Source organism: Leptidea sinapis, chromosome 41 (genome assembly GCF_905404315.1).
Source record: "Leptidea sinapis chromosome 41, ilLepSina1.1, whole genome shotgun sequence".
Lineage (NCBI taxonomy): Eukaryota > Metazoa > Arthropoda > Insecta > Lepidoptera > Pieridae > Leptidea > Leptidea sinapis.
The window spans coordinates 7,854,446-7,868,585 of NC_066305.1; the positions used below are offsets into that span (position 1 = coordinate 7,854,446).

Genomic DNA, 14,140 nt, shown 5'->3' on the forward strand with positions numbered 1-14,140 from the left:
GCAACCTGGTCGAGAAAACCGAGAGACCGCTCACTATGGAAAAGTTGGGGAGGCCTATGCCTAAAGGCAAGACATCCAATAATTACCGGTGTAAATAGTAATTACCTACGAATGAAAATAAAAATAAATATAAATAGAATTTAAATATAGGTTAGATTAGTTAAGTAAGGAAACATTGTACATAATTAAGGATTGTAAATTGGACGTAGTTGCTGAAAAACATTCCAAGTCACAAACATCACATTTTAAGGAATTCGTGTTTAAAGTTTAATAAATATTAGTGTATTCCATAACCCACGTGGGTTGGGCTACTAAGTCATGATATCAGTTAAAGAGTCACAGTAGGGCTGCCATTTTTTGTCAGTCCGTTAATATGAATCACATGACCAGTTTGGTGTTGTAAACTCAATCTCGACATGATTGTGGTTTGGAACGTTTTTCTGGAATTAATCCAATTAAGGCTTTTATTATTATTATTAGACGCAGACACGAATATTATGAGACTTTTGAGAACACTTTCACAACACCAAAATAAACTAGGTGTAAACGAGTTTATAACATATTATCTGTCATTCCGAGGTTAAAGCCCGTAATATGACTGGACTATTAATAAAAGCTGGTTTAGAGCAAGTTGGTCAATTTTATACAAAACCTTGAATTCTTTTTAGATGTAGGTCTCTTTACGACGCTTTCCTTTATCGTACGATATTCCAATAAACGTATATATGAATTCATAAACCTAGAACACATATGGCATATGTTGTGCATAAACGTGGCTACGTTTATGCCTTAATCTAAAGAGAAATGCTATCAAAACAAAATGTCGAACAAAATACAGAGAATTTTGTATTTTGAATAATTGTTATAATATTTTATTACAAACAGGAGGTACGTAATCGACATTCACCATGACCTTTCAAAAGCTTTCGTGTCTGTAGTAAATTGAGTCATGTCTATTCTATTTTTCATAGTTAATTACACGTGTCTATTATATTGTTGTATATTATATATATTATGAACTAGCCGTTCCCGCCCGCTGGGCGAATTTTAAAAGGAAATAAATGAAATTTTATTCATCTTTGATTCATCACAAAGTAGTTCTATAAATTAACACGAATGAATCCATGACGTAACAGAAATAACTTGATTATTAGCTACTTCAGTTTTGTATAACCAGCTGAGTTGAAGTGTCATTATGTTCGACGGAATGCCACAGTGATAGAGTTGGCTTCACATCAAACGAATAGTATTGGTCATTGACTAAATTGAATATAATTTGATATTATATTAGCTGTTACCCACGACTACGTTCACTTTTGCCGGATTGTGCAACACAGAAAATGTGAATGAACTTTTGTTGGGAAATATGGAAATAGGCGTAAGTTTTACGATAAGAATTAGGATCATGGATGTACTAAGTAGGGGGAAGATTAGGAGTAATTGGTTGAATGGATTTTAGGGAATTGGAGAAGCTGGCAAAGGCGATTAGAACCGTTGTACTTGAAGATGTGTACTCTCTGCTTATCGTTCAGGAGATAGGAGTATTTCGATATATTCTTTACGGGGAAACTGTCTCCCCTAACTTTGACAAAACAAAGGCACACACCAATTTTTTGCTGAGAAATTTTTGTATATTGGGAACTGCCTGTCTTTTATGTTAGGATCTTTTAATTGTATCTTAAGGACTTATTTATGACGACAGCAAAAGCTGGTCAAAATAAAAAGTTTTTCGTACACTCTGTGGTTCGTACTTAATTTGCTTAGCAACAACTAATGCTTATGCAGGTACACATTTTTACAACAGCTGTAGTCACAATAGACAACGATGATTGTTTTATAAAAATGCAATAAATTTGACCATGCCATAAGTATTTTCACTAGAAAAGGTCTAATGGTTTGTAATAATCAATATACTAGTAATTAGCGTATAGATGACCTGACAGCCCCATGGTGCAACAATCAATTTTGATTTGTCAATGTGCGCGTAGCGGCTTAGTACTCCAAATACGGTCAATCCAGACCAAACAATGAGAGTTGTTCAAAATTCAATTGTTCAAAACATTATTATAACTAAAAATTTTAAGTTCCCAATCCCATGTATGGAAAAAATTAACTAGAAGTCAAAGGTCAAAAAAAATAAGTTTTACGCGATTTTAGAAAACGGTAAGTTTTTATCATAAAAGTATCCCCGACAAAAATTTTACATCATAAATTAAAAATAACACAGATAATTTTTATCTGTTTTGCTGAAAATCGCGTAACTCTTTTTTTTCATCTTTGACGTCGAGAAAAATTTTCCAAGGGATTGATGGGAAAACAAAAAATTTTATTTATAATTATATTTTGAACAATTTTACTGATTTTCAGCTTCTTGTGATTTTATGCATCTTCGAATGCCTAGATTGACCAGACTATAAGGAGCAACGAAATATCTAAGCCTGGCTTACTGCTTACGACAATCAAAATCGAAATTCGAAACAAGAAATTTTACTTCGCTATCCTTTTCTGGCTTGCTGTATCTCTATTTCAGATTTTCTCTTCTACAGAAGAGAAAATCTGCATTTTTGCTTGTCTATACGTATGTCTGTAATTCTATGGGTGGTAATAACCTCAAAAATTCCAAATGGTGGGCTGTCCCACATCATGATATTTTATTTCCAAAAACCTAGCGGGAGTTTGTTCTGATGATGATGATGTGCTTCGGATTGACTTAATAGCTGTCTTGGTTAAGAAAAAAAATAGATATATTACGTATAATCTGTAGAAAGAAGTTGCAAAGAACATAGTTAAGGTTAAAAACTTCATACGAACAAATGAAATTACGTTAAAAGGAGATTTTTTGCCGCCGATGCTTTCTTAGAATTCGACGAATTATTCTTCATAATATGTCCCTTGCTTTAATGTATCTAACATTCTCTTCGTAGATGGTTGCCCCGTTCAGCATTTCGTCACGCAGACGGCGAACTGGCGGACTGCGTGTTGGTGGTCGGAGTGTCCCGGCCCAAGCTCGCCGCGGCCCTCCTCTCCGTCACTCTCCTCTCTCTGTTCCTCACCTTCCATGTGCTCTACGACAGCGCCATCTATAGTATTCAAGTAAGTTTCGTAGTGTCTTGACATCTAGTCTAAATTAAACATGTGTTAACAATTATGACATCGACATCGACAGTGACATTATCGACGTGACATTAAGTGATATATGAAGAATACTTAGCACAACAGGAACACCAGTTCTAATCGGCCATCGGTTGGGAGCGGACGTCTCCGGGTGTAGTGCAACTTTCAGTTGTTTCACCCGTGATCAAACGCGAGATATTACAGTATCATTCCCATTTGTGATGCGCTTTTTAAAAAGTAGGGCTTTGCAAGATATTGATTTTTCTTTTTCATCATTCCTTGGTTGATCATACTTGCTGCGGTCATAACTATAATTAAGTGCTATGTATAGAGATTATTTTATTAAATATAAATTGAGAATATTGTGGGTAGATTTACAAAAACTGGAGTCGAATGCAAAATTCTCATGGCAGTTTAGTTTGTAGAAAGTGAATTCATTCAATATATTTTTTTTTTAAGAAGGGTCAAGACTGTGATAGGAAGTGCTGAGGCACCTGCCTGCCTGGACGTGGGCAAGTTCCTGTAGACATCCATATTTTTTGTATGTACACAAAATAAAATATGCCATTTTAAAAAATACTCATACATTGTGTATGTTCATTATTAAAAGATGTTGCAAAACGAAATTGGTTCGATTATCTGTATGACTCTCATTCTATTTTCATTTTTATTTCGTATAGAACTGGACCTTGAAGCACTATTTGATCATTATCTGACAATTGTAGACTCACTCAATGCGCGAAAATTTATCGAATATGATTCCATTTTTATTTGGTTTCGTTTCAATCGGTTAATTCTTGCAAGAATTTAAAGCCAAATAAACAATTTTTTTAATCTACAGTATTCTTGCTGTCACTTGATGAAGTTTCACTTTGTACTGTCGCAAAGAGGATGTAAATACTACGTAATAAGAGGCGGACTGCCTAAACAAAAATTGAATTTAGTTTAGTATTAAATGAAATGTAGTGAAATTTGACAGTTTGAAATAGTAATTAAAACAGGGCGAGGAGGTATGATTAGGCTAAGTTTGAAGGCGAATAGTTGCTTAACGACCGATTTCAATAACCTTAGTTTAACTTACTAGAGGTAGGCAAATCTATCCTTTTACGTTTACTTACATTTCAATAACCTACGACAGATAGCATTGGACTACAACTAATAATATGACTATATTTGACATAGCTATGGTAAGATAAGATCGTGTCATTAAACGGTGATAGCAATATTCGTAACTAGAGATACGTTATTGAAAACGGCTGTTAAACGTTGTGGATTTCGGCTATCTCCGTTTTTTACAAGATTATAGCCGTCATGTGTCAATCTATCAATGACTGCACGTTTCATACAGCCGATTGAATCACTTATTTCCTAGAGAGTTTCGCTAGGCTGGCATCAAGTGTATTTTATATCTATCCAAATCAGATATAGGCACCAGACATAACATATTTTCCCAGAGATAAATGTGTAGATGTTACATACGGCTGTATTCTAGTTTAAGTGCTTTCTCTAGCTTAACGGTCGTTCCCAATATACTATCTACAGATAGAGATAAATTACTACCTTCTACTTTCAGTAATCAGCTATATAAAAATATAGCTGTGGTCTGTGGGTTGGTAACTTAGGTTGGAAATGAATAGTTATAAACTAATAGCAGCTATAAGCTGACTGACATTGAAAAACGAACGTCAATTACAAGACAGCTGATCGATGTCGTCCATGTTTTTTTGTTATCGAGGGCTTAAAATAGGTTAATAGAAGGGTCCTTTATAGTTACTATAGGTCACGTCAGCTTTATCGAAGAGATAATGAGCGTTTTAGATCTAACATGCAATTGTGAATACCAGTTTTTAACAAGTGTCTATAAGCGATGTTTTAAACCTACGATAAGAAAAGTAAAGTAAATAAAAGTAAAGTATTCATTTATTCATGACAACACAAAACATTATAAACATAATAAAATTAACAAATTTAAAAGAACGGCGTCATGAAAAGGACACCCACTCAGCATTTTTGGAATTGAAATAAGGATCACCCCAATTTCAACACTGATTTTCAGTAGGTACCTACCAAGTCGACCTGTTGACAGCAGCGGTAGACAACACGGTTCCTTTATTAATAAGTCATCTATACATATAAATAAAATTTGATGTGTCTGTTAGTAATATTGAAATAACCGTTTTTTACTACATTTACATGAATATATATACGGAACATACGCCAAATTAATATTTTTTACAATTTTTGTCTGACTGTCTGTCTGTTTGTTCCGGCTAATCTCTGAAATGGCTGGACCGATTTTGACGGGACTTTTATTGGCAGGTAGCTGAAAATCTTATATTTTAGAAAAATAAAGTAATGTTCCAATGTCCAAGAAACGGTCTAACTCTACAAATACTTTATGTGGCTAAACAACGTTTGCCGAGTCAGCTAGTTATTAATAAGACCGTAAGTCTGGTTTTGAATGCTATTTTTAGCTGCTAAAATGCTATAAGCATTTGACAAAACAAGTCAATAACTATTGGCGTTAATTATTCATCGCGTGCAATGTCTACGATGAAGTTTTATAGCTGTACTCGCTTTGAGTTTAAATCAGAACATAGCAACTTAAGTTTATAGCTTTCTCGTTTCAAGTTAGAGCTCTTTTACGATACCGTGCAGCAGTAACACAAGAAGTGAAACCATAAATCTTTCCTTCTGTCTGTTCTAAGGTATAATTTATCCTTCCTTCAAGTGTTAGGTATTTATATTTCGTTAAATCTCCGGTTAGTGGTGAAACAGAAATGTTTACTAAAACAAACACTCTTTTAAATATGTTTCTCAACAATGCTTGTTTTTTAAAGGCTCAAAGGACATTGTTTGACCAGTATTGTCAGCAATGATAAAAGACTTGAAATATATGTTAAATTATTTACAATTTCTATTCACATATTATTAATAAAACGGACACTTCAGGATGTTATCGCATTATTTAAATAATGTATCAGATTTTGATGTTATAATTGAACAGTCAATAATATAAAAAACATTTATTATAACACAGTGGATTTAAAATGATTTTTTAAGAATATACGTATCTTAGAAATTACTTAAATTAGGTATATTGACTAACAAATCAATCAACCAACCCAGAAATCAAAGCCAGATATTGCACGCAATCAGAGAGAGAGAGAGAGAGAAAAGGGAAGACGAATACATTTTTTAGATACTGTAACCGTTTCTGACTGACAAGTCGTAAACAGTCAGTAATGCTTCGAACTAGCCCCATAATATTTTGAAAATTAAACCACTAGCGACGTACACATTGAGAAATCAAAATTGGTCGTGCATTATCGGGCCGTCATTTCATAATACTATCTATAGATAGAGATAAATTACTACCTTCTACTGTCAGTAACTAGCTGTCAATAATTCAAAGCTGTCCCAACCCGAAAAGTCATTCTTATCGCCTTATATTGGGACAATTGAATTGCAATTTCCATACAAACTTCTACCGCTGGTACCATTGGCAGACAGCGTCTACGGATAAGGTGAGTTACCGTTGATTAGTTTATTTGGACAGAAAATTCAACGATTGTTACGATTTTTATCTTAAGTAAGAGATAGACTGAATATTGGGAACCGCCGATAGTCGACGTGACAGCCGATATACCAGAGACATAGAATATACTAGATTTTGTGTCTTTGGTATGTGTACTGTTTATTCGAGACTGTACTATCACTACACTTATTTCTGCCGTAAACAGTAGTGAACTTGTATTATTCTGTACCAGTCTGAAGATTGTGAGTACTGGTGGTATTACACCTACATGAAATCACCATCTATAGTCTTAAGGTGGTGGGAGAAGAGCAATGACGTCCTATACACATATAAGGACTTCATTCGCAGTCTGATAGCGAAACGGCAAAAGTGTGCTTTAAGACAATGTAAGCACACTTCTCCCCTAAGTCGTGTGTCAACTGTCACTATCCGAATGAAACCTGTATAAATGTTTTACATTGCTGCTTATTGATCAAGAATATTTTAACAACTGGGGGCCTCCTCCTAAAATCGATATTCGATAAATCGTGGCATTAGTCGTGTCGAATCCTACTCTTAGTTACATCATATTCAATGTCGAAACGAAGATTGAACGAACGAAACATTATTCGATATTATCGGTCCTAACTACTCCTAGTTGAAAATTTCAGAGACGAACATTCGAATTTCACAAATAATCAAACGTCACTTTTACGATAATCTCAACGACTTCTAGGCTGTCGATGCTAATATCGTTTCAAGTTGTATAGATATATTTGCCATACAATATACATACTTAATAAATATTATTGAAATAATTATATGTGATTTACTATTCAACAGGATTTTTTACTACTAAGTCATTTATGTCATTATGTTGATCGTTTATGCGTAGAAATAATGCAAATGACCGCCTGAGAAATAGGAAGTCGACGAGAAGGGTTGAGTTACTTTTTTTTACATTTTATTATCCGCGAGTTTTGTATTATTTATTCAATTTTAAATGGTCATATTATATTCATTACATATTTTTTTAACATTTACATTATGTTTTAAATTAGAACATTTGTTAGAATAGGGTAGTTGCGATATATTCGGAGTATTATCGTATCGTTCCGAATGTATCGTTGTCGATTTTGCGAGTAGACCTCCTGGAGTTTTAAATAATGCGGCAATGTATATATATAGCAGTCGAGGCTTATTATGGTATAATTTGTGGCATGTAGAATGTTTCGGGTTTGTTTTTATACGACGTGATATTTCTACCTATAGTATGTATAGATCATCATTGGAGAAGAGTTTTGTGTTAGTCATGTCACTGTGACACATGAATACAACTAAACATCCTTGACTTTATAGCCTATAGAGGCTTGATAAAGAACGAACGCTTTCAGGGACACAAGTCAATATATCGATAGCAGCCAATAGCAATTGTTTACGATGTGTTGTGATCATTACTTGACCAATGAGCATTCAGTATCCCGCACCTGCTTACCTCAGCCGGTTGACTGATTTGTTTACATTGAGTATATATGGGTTTAGGATTTTTAGCGTTATTAGCGCAAGTGTGGTTAGTTCGATCCCTAATTGCCACGTACCCATATGTTATCAGTTTTCGAATTCATAAAAGGCAAAAGGCATTTATTTTCTCAAAATTGATTCGCTTAGAATTCTTTTTGATGTCATTTCTAATATACTAGATGCATCTACCGCTTCGGTAATAAATGGCGCTCTGAGAGAGAAAAAGCGGCGCAAGAAGCTCTCCCAGCATTCTTTTTTTGGGCTATGTACGTTTATTTGACGGTTTTAGGTTGGCAATGCTTTTGCGATTCCTCTTGTTGCAAGAAGAAATATCGGTGATCATAATCCATAAGATGACCAGCTTGTTCGTCCTCATCAACAAAAAAACCTTTGCACAGTATTCCGAGATTGATACAATGTGGGGGGTATCTTTAAAAAGGACGGAGTGTAGGCGGTGGTGATCCTATCCTATGTAGATGAAAATATTTGAATTTGAATTTGATCAGTCCCCCATCAGTTGCCCCATTCACTCACATATCCTCCTCATCCATATAAAAAACCAGTTCATCCATCAGCTCGTTCTGCAATTAAAATTTAAATATTCAAAATCTTAATACATATAAATCCAGTGTCTTTATGTTTATTTCCAGTGAACTCCTAAACTAATGAACGGATTTTAATGGGGATTATTACTTCATGGAGTGCAGCTTAGTCCAACTTGAGAGATAGGATATATTTCGATTTGGGACCCATTATTATTTTTATTTCCAATATTTGTTTGGTACGTACATATTTTATACGAAATGTACGGAGCATGTTTTACCTAATAATTATTTATGTAATGAAATATAATTGACAAATTCATAAAAAAACAGTATTTTATTTATAATGTACAAAACAACGTCTGTAGGGCCAGCTAGTAGGATTTAAAATCTTTAATAGAACGTCAAAACGTACCAAACATTCTAAAATTTATGCCTCAGACCTGTAAAGTACGGGCAAGAAACTCAATTATACAAATGATTTAAGTTTTCTTTAGTGTTAATTCCGCCAATATTTGTTTTTAAACAATTCGACACGTGTTTCGTCTCTACACGAGGCATCCTCAGGATGTGTTGTCTCGCCAAAATCTGGCACGGGCACGTTTTGTCTCGTCTCGAAACACGTGTCAAATTGTTTAAAAACAAATATTGGCGGAATTAACACTAAAGAAAACTTAAATCATTTGTATAATTATGGATTTCCGCAAAGTAACGCCTACTTCAGCAAATTTTCTTAAGAAACTCAATGTATTTCTATTATAATATCTATTATTTTAAAACTCTGTATCCTTTTTATTACACCAATCCAAAATATATGCAAATTACTAGATGCTTATATTGTGAAACACAATTAATAGAGTGTGTACATTTTCAGTTAAGCCCGTTAGATCCAGGTGTGAGTGTCATGTGTCAACACGTCTATGTTCGCTGAAGGATACATAAGTGGTCCGGTATTATTTCCCTCACAAGGCTGCCAGCGACGCTCGGATAATAGAGCTAACCTAGTTCTTCGTGTCGAGGACGCTTATCTCAAACGCTTCAACCTTAATCACAAAGACTGCAGTTGTCTTAAGAATTTCAATGGGGAAATGTCTTTTTTGAGTCTGTGAGGTTTTAGGGGGTATATTTTAGTACGATTTAAATTAAGTTTTCAATAAAAAAAAAAATTGTGTAATTAATCCCAGAATTGAGGGTTATCACTTTAAAAAAAAAACAACAATTTTTTTTTATTTGAAAGAGCGACATCTCAAGTCAATTTTGTAATATGCTAATTTTGGGATTGAGTTATCAACTGTAATGTCTGTTGCATCATCTTACATTTTAGATACTGTATTGTAATTTGAAATGATTTGTAAATCGATGTACTTGAATGTAAATCTTGATATAAAAGAGTGGCAATGAGTTTCTTGCTACTTCTTCTCATTAGCTCAACCCTTTGAAGTAGCGGTAGATTCAATAAGAAAAATATTTAATTTTTTTTTTGACATTCATAAGTGTCATTTCCGTGACCTACGTGAATAAACTGATTTTGATTTGATTTGGTAAATTAGATCATGTATTCATGAAGCCACAACCTGAGAGTTGACCAATACATATTATTATTAAGATTTATGAACGTGACGTCACTCGAACGGTTGGCTCAGTGGAAGAGCGCTCGCACGGATTGCGAGAGGTCGCGGGTTTGAGTCCCGCATCGTTCATAAATTTTAGTTTTTAGTAGGTAAGGTGCCCAAGAAGCTGGTAACGTTGCTTCTTTGAATTGCCAATCTTATTCTTTGGCAAAGTTACGTGCCAGATAACTCTTTAATAAAGGTTCGGGCTGACAGACCCCACGATCTTCAGTCTTCACCTCAAAAAATTGTAGGGATCTCTCTGAATCTCTGGATCTACTGAACCAATTTTGAAAATTCTCTTACCAGTGGACAGCCATATTATTGGTAAGAGTGACAAGCTATATTAACTCGAAAAAAGAAAGACCATTGTGGTAGTTGGATTGTCAAAGTCGGAGAAAAACGTTCGTCTCTTACGAAAGCTGTCTTAAACGATGAGAAATAAGATTGTTTTATATATATTATAAATTCGAACACCGACTAATATGGTTACACTGGTAAATACGGATGAATTCGTAGGTAACAGCTAGAGTTGCATTAATATAAAACTTCTAAAATAAACTTTTTTTTTATGAAAATAAGGGACGAGACGAGCAGGACGTTCAGCTGATGGTAATTGATACGCCCTGCCCATTACAATGCAGTGACGCTCAGGATTCTTGAAAAAACCCAAAAATTCTAAGCGGCACTACAATTGCGCTCGTCACCTAGAGACATAAGATGTTAAGTCTCAGGGTAGTATCAATTACTATCAGCTGAACGTCCTGCTCGTCTCGTCCCTTATTTTCATATAAAAAAAAACAAGTAACGCTCTTTTGGGTAAAATCAGCGAGTTGACGTACCGTGAATTAGTCGCACAATTATAAATCAAACCACAGACTTAGAATATACTAGCATATATACTACTTGACAGCCCGATAAGATAACGCGTGCCCAATTATATTTGTCAATGTGTGCGTTAGCTAGTGGTTTACTATGCGTGGCTGACTCTTTACGACGTGTCAATCAAATTCAGTTACAGTAACAATAGATGCGCTTTCCTTTTCCATCTTGCTTTATCTCTGTTAGAAATTTTCTTCTCTCGCACACATTGTTTCTGTATACGCTAGTATACTAGCGTATACAGAAACTTAATTTAAAGACTAACATTATAATGTAAGTCTTTAAATTAAACATATTTTATTGTTCATATTACTACTTTATAATTAACTAGCTGACCCAGCAAACGTTGTATTGCCGATATTAAAATCGCGATACAAAAGTAGCTGTTGATCGTAGATGGGTGAAAATTTGAAGTTGTATGTAATAATGCTGACTCATAATCAAATTTAAAAAAAAAAATGTCAAAAAAATTAATAAAAAAAAAATTGGCGTGGACCACCCTTAACATTTAGGGGGATGAAAAATAGATGTCCGATTCTCAGTCCTATCCAATATGCACTCAAAATTTCATGAGAATCGGTCAAGCCGTTTCGAAGGAGTTTACCTACAAACACCGCTACATGAGAATTTTATATAAATAAATAACAATTTATAACAAAGAATACCGTATTTCATATTATCTTTATTAAGATGAAGTTATCACTTCTGTAGTAGTATTAAAAACACACCGTAACTTTCATAAAATGATTAAGGAATCCATGTTGAATAAAAACATTTCAATTTAAATTTGAATGAATATTACGTACAAACTTAAAACCTCATGCATATTTCATTGTAATAATAATTATTCAGCTCATGTCATGATTTTCTTGCGAGTTTCTACTGTGATGCACTCTACTCATAGTTTGGTCTTTATGAAAGACCAGACCACTTTTGCGAAATTGTTCATTGCAAAGATAAAGTTTTTCAAATTATTTCACTTAAAATTTCACTCAAAGCTTAGGTTATTAGTTAAATTTTATGTATATTAATATGTTAATGTAGGAAAAGGTTATTTATTACTAAAATCGTTGATTTTTATTATGTCACAATTCTTGAATATGTGTTTTAAAATTTAGTGTATCAAAAAAAATCAAAATCAAAATATATTTATTTTCTCTCACAATAAAAACTTACAATACACAGTTTATTAAAATCTATATTGATACATTGTTATAATTGTGAGAGACCGGCGCTTGAATTAGGTAACAAATACCTGTGCTACAAGTCACCGGGCCCCCAAAGCAGATGGTTGAAATGATGGAGAGAATATACAAAAAATAAATATATTATAATGAAACTTAATTAGATATAGAAATTAATTGGTGTTAGTGTAGAATGTAGATGATGGTTATGTGAAGGTGTGTGTGAGTGTGTGTGTGTGTGTAGTGACTTGGTGTATGTGTTGTAGAAAATTTTTAACTTATAATATTAAGTAAAGTTTCAGTTTCAGTGTAGTCCAAGTGTTTCAGCCATTCAGTATATACGTTATAAGTATCATTATTTAATCCTATAAAAGTAACAATTGGTTAGAGTGAGAGAGGAGGAGCCTGTCTATCGCTGCCTGAGATGCGTGTGAGAAAGGGAAGCTAGACAGACTGGCGCCGTAACGCGTTACGTTATGAAGCTGTTTACCCTCTCATAAGAATTTATCACTTCAATAATAATGAATTGGTCTTGTCGCTATATGGTATGTGGTATGGTATGATATAATCGGGCTAGTTTTCAAACTTGACGACTGCGCGCCTATTTTGCGTGTATGATAATAAATTTGTAATTCCTGCCACCCCACTACCTCCACAAACCTTAGCAACCTCCTCTCCTTCCTAAAGACTTCTGGGAGTGTGTCTGGGGTACCAAGATGTTGAGCCCGGTAAGTTGCTACACCTGGACAATGTAGAAGTACATGTGCACAGGGGGCTGTCAGTTATGCCAATATTAAAAATATGTTTATTATAGGGACTGTGCCTGGTTAGGGCCGCCATTGTCCGTTTAAGTTGGATTCTACTGAGCTTAATATGGCGATTTGCCATACTGTCATCAATGTTGGGGAGTGTCTCCCGTGTTTGTCTGCAATCCTCTAATGATAACTATAGATTTTTGTGTTCATTTCTTGTGCGCTTCCGAATGTGGCTTTTGTGCCAGCCAGAAGGTAGAGGTATAATGGGTTATGGCTCAATGACAGTAATATTTGAGCCTCTTCTAGCTAACTCATCTGCCATATCATTTCCGCATGAATTGCTTTTTCCTTTGATCCATTCTATAGTATCTTCGGTATGGTTACACACGTGATTTAGGGTGTTACGACATTCATAGATCATACCCGAAGTGGTGAAGTTGCTGTTCAGTGCCTGTACAACGGACAAACTGTCTGATAGTATGCGGATGGGGAAGTTTTTAACATCCCGTGAGGCGATTTTTCGAACTGCCTCAAGTATACCTAAACATTCAGATTGAAACACTGTAATAGGTACCTAAGGGTAATGCGATTTTTATGTTTAGATCACCGGAGAAAATGCCGCAAACTGTTTGACTTGGTTTTAGAGCCGTCAGTGAATATTCTTAGGTCCCTGGTGTTGAGACCTTGATTTGTATCCTCTTAAAGCTGTAATTTTTTTTCTTGTTGCTTTAATAGTTCTGTCGGAAAAATAAATACTTTTTATAATTACTTTACTTCACTTTACTTCTTTAATTGATTTTTCATCATTATTATATCAGCATTACAACACAACACCTTAATCAATAATACAGAAAAAAATCATAGTTTATTTATTGATAATAATATCCTAGTGATGCTTTTTTTGCACACCGTAACAAAGCGACAATGTGACGTCATCGACGTAAGTTCCAGAGGTAATATAAGAGAGATAACTGTTCAGTAACAAAATGCTACTTAACACAGAATATAAAAGCAC

At 34.4% G+C, this 14,140-nt stretch overlaps 1 protein-coding gene across 1 annotated transcript in view; it reads left to right on the forward strand.

Annotated features, from left to right (window-relative positions):
- LOC126976477 (heparan sulfate glucosamine 3-O-sulfotransferase 1) overlaps positions 1 to 14,140 on the forward strand; it is an 83,786-nt gene that overhangs the window by 56,468 nt on the left and 13,178 nt on the right. Inside the window, exon 4 of the mRNA XM_050824828.1 lies at positions 2,925 to 3,093. Within this exon, the coding sequence (XP_050680785.1) occupies positions 2,925 to 3,093 (169 nt within the window). The remainder of the gene's footprint in view (positions 1 to 2,924; positions 3,094 to 14,140) is intronic.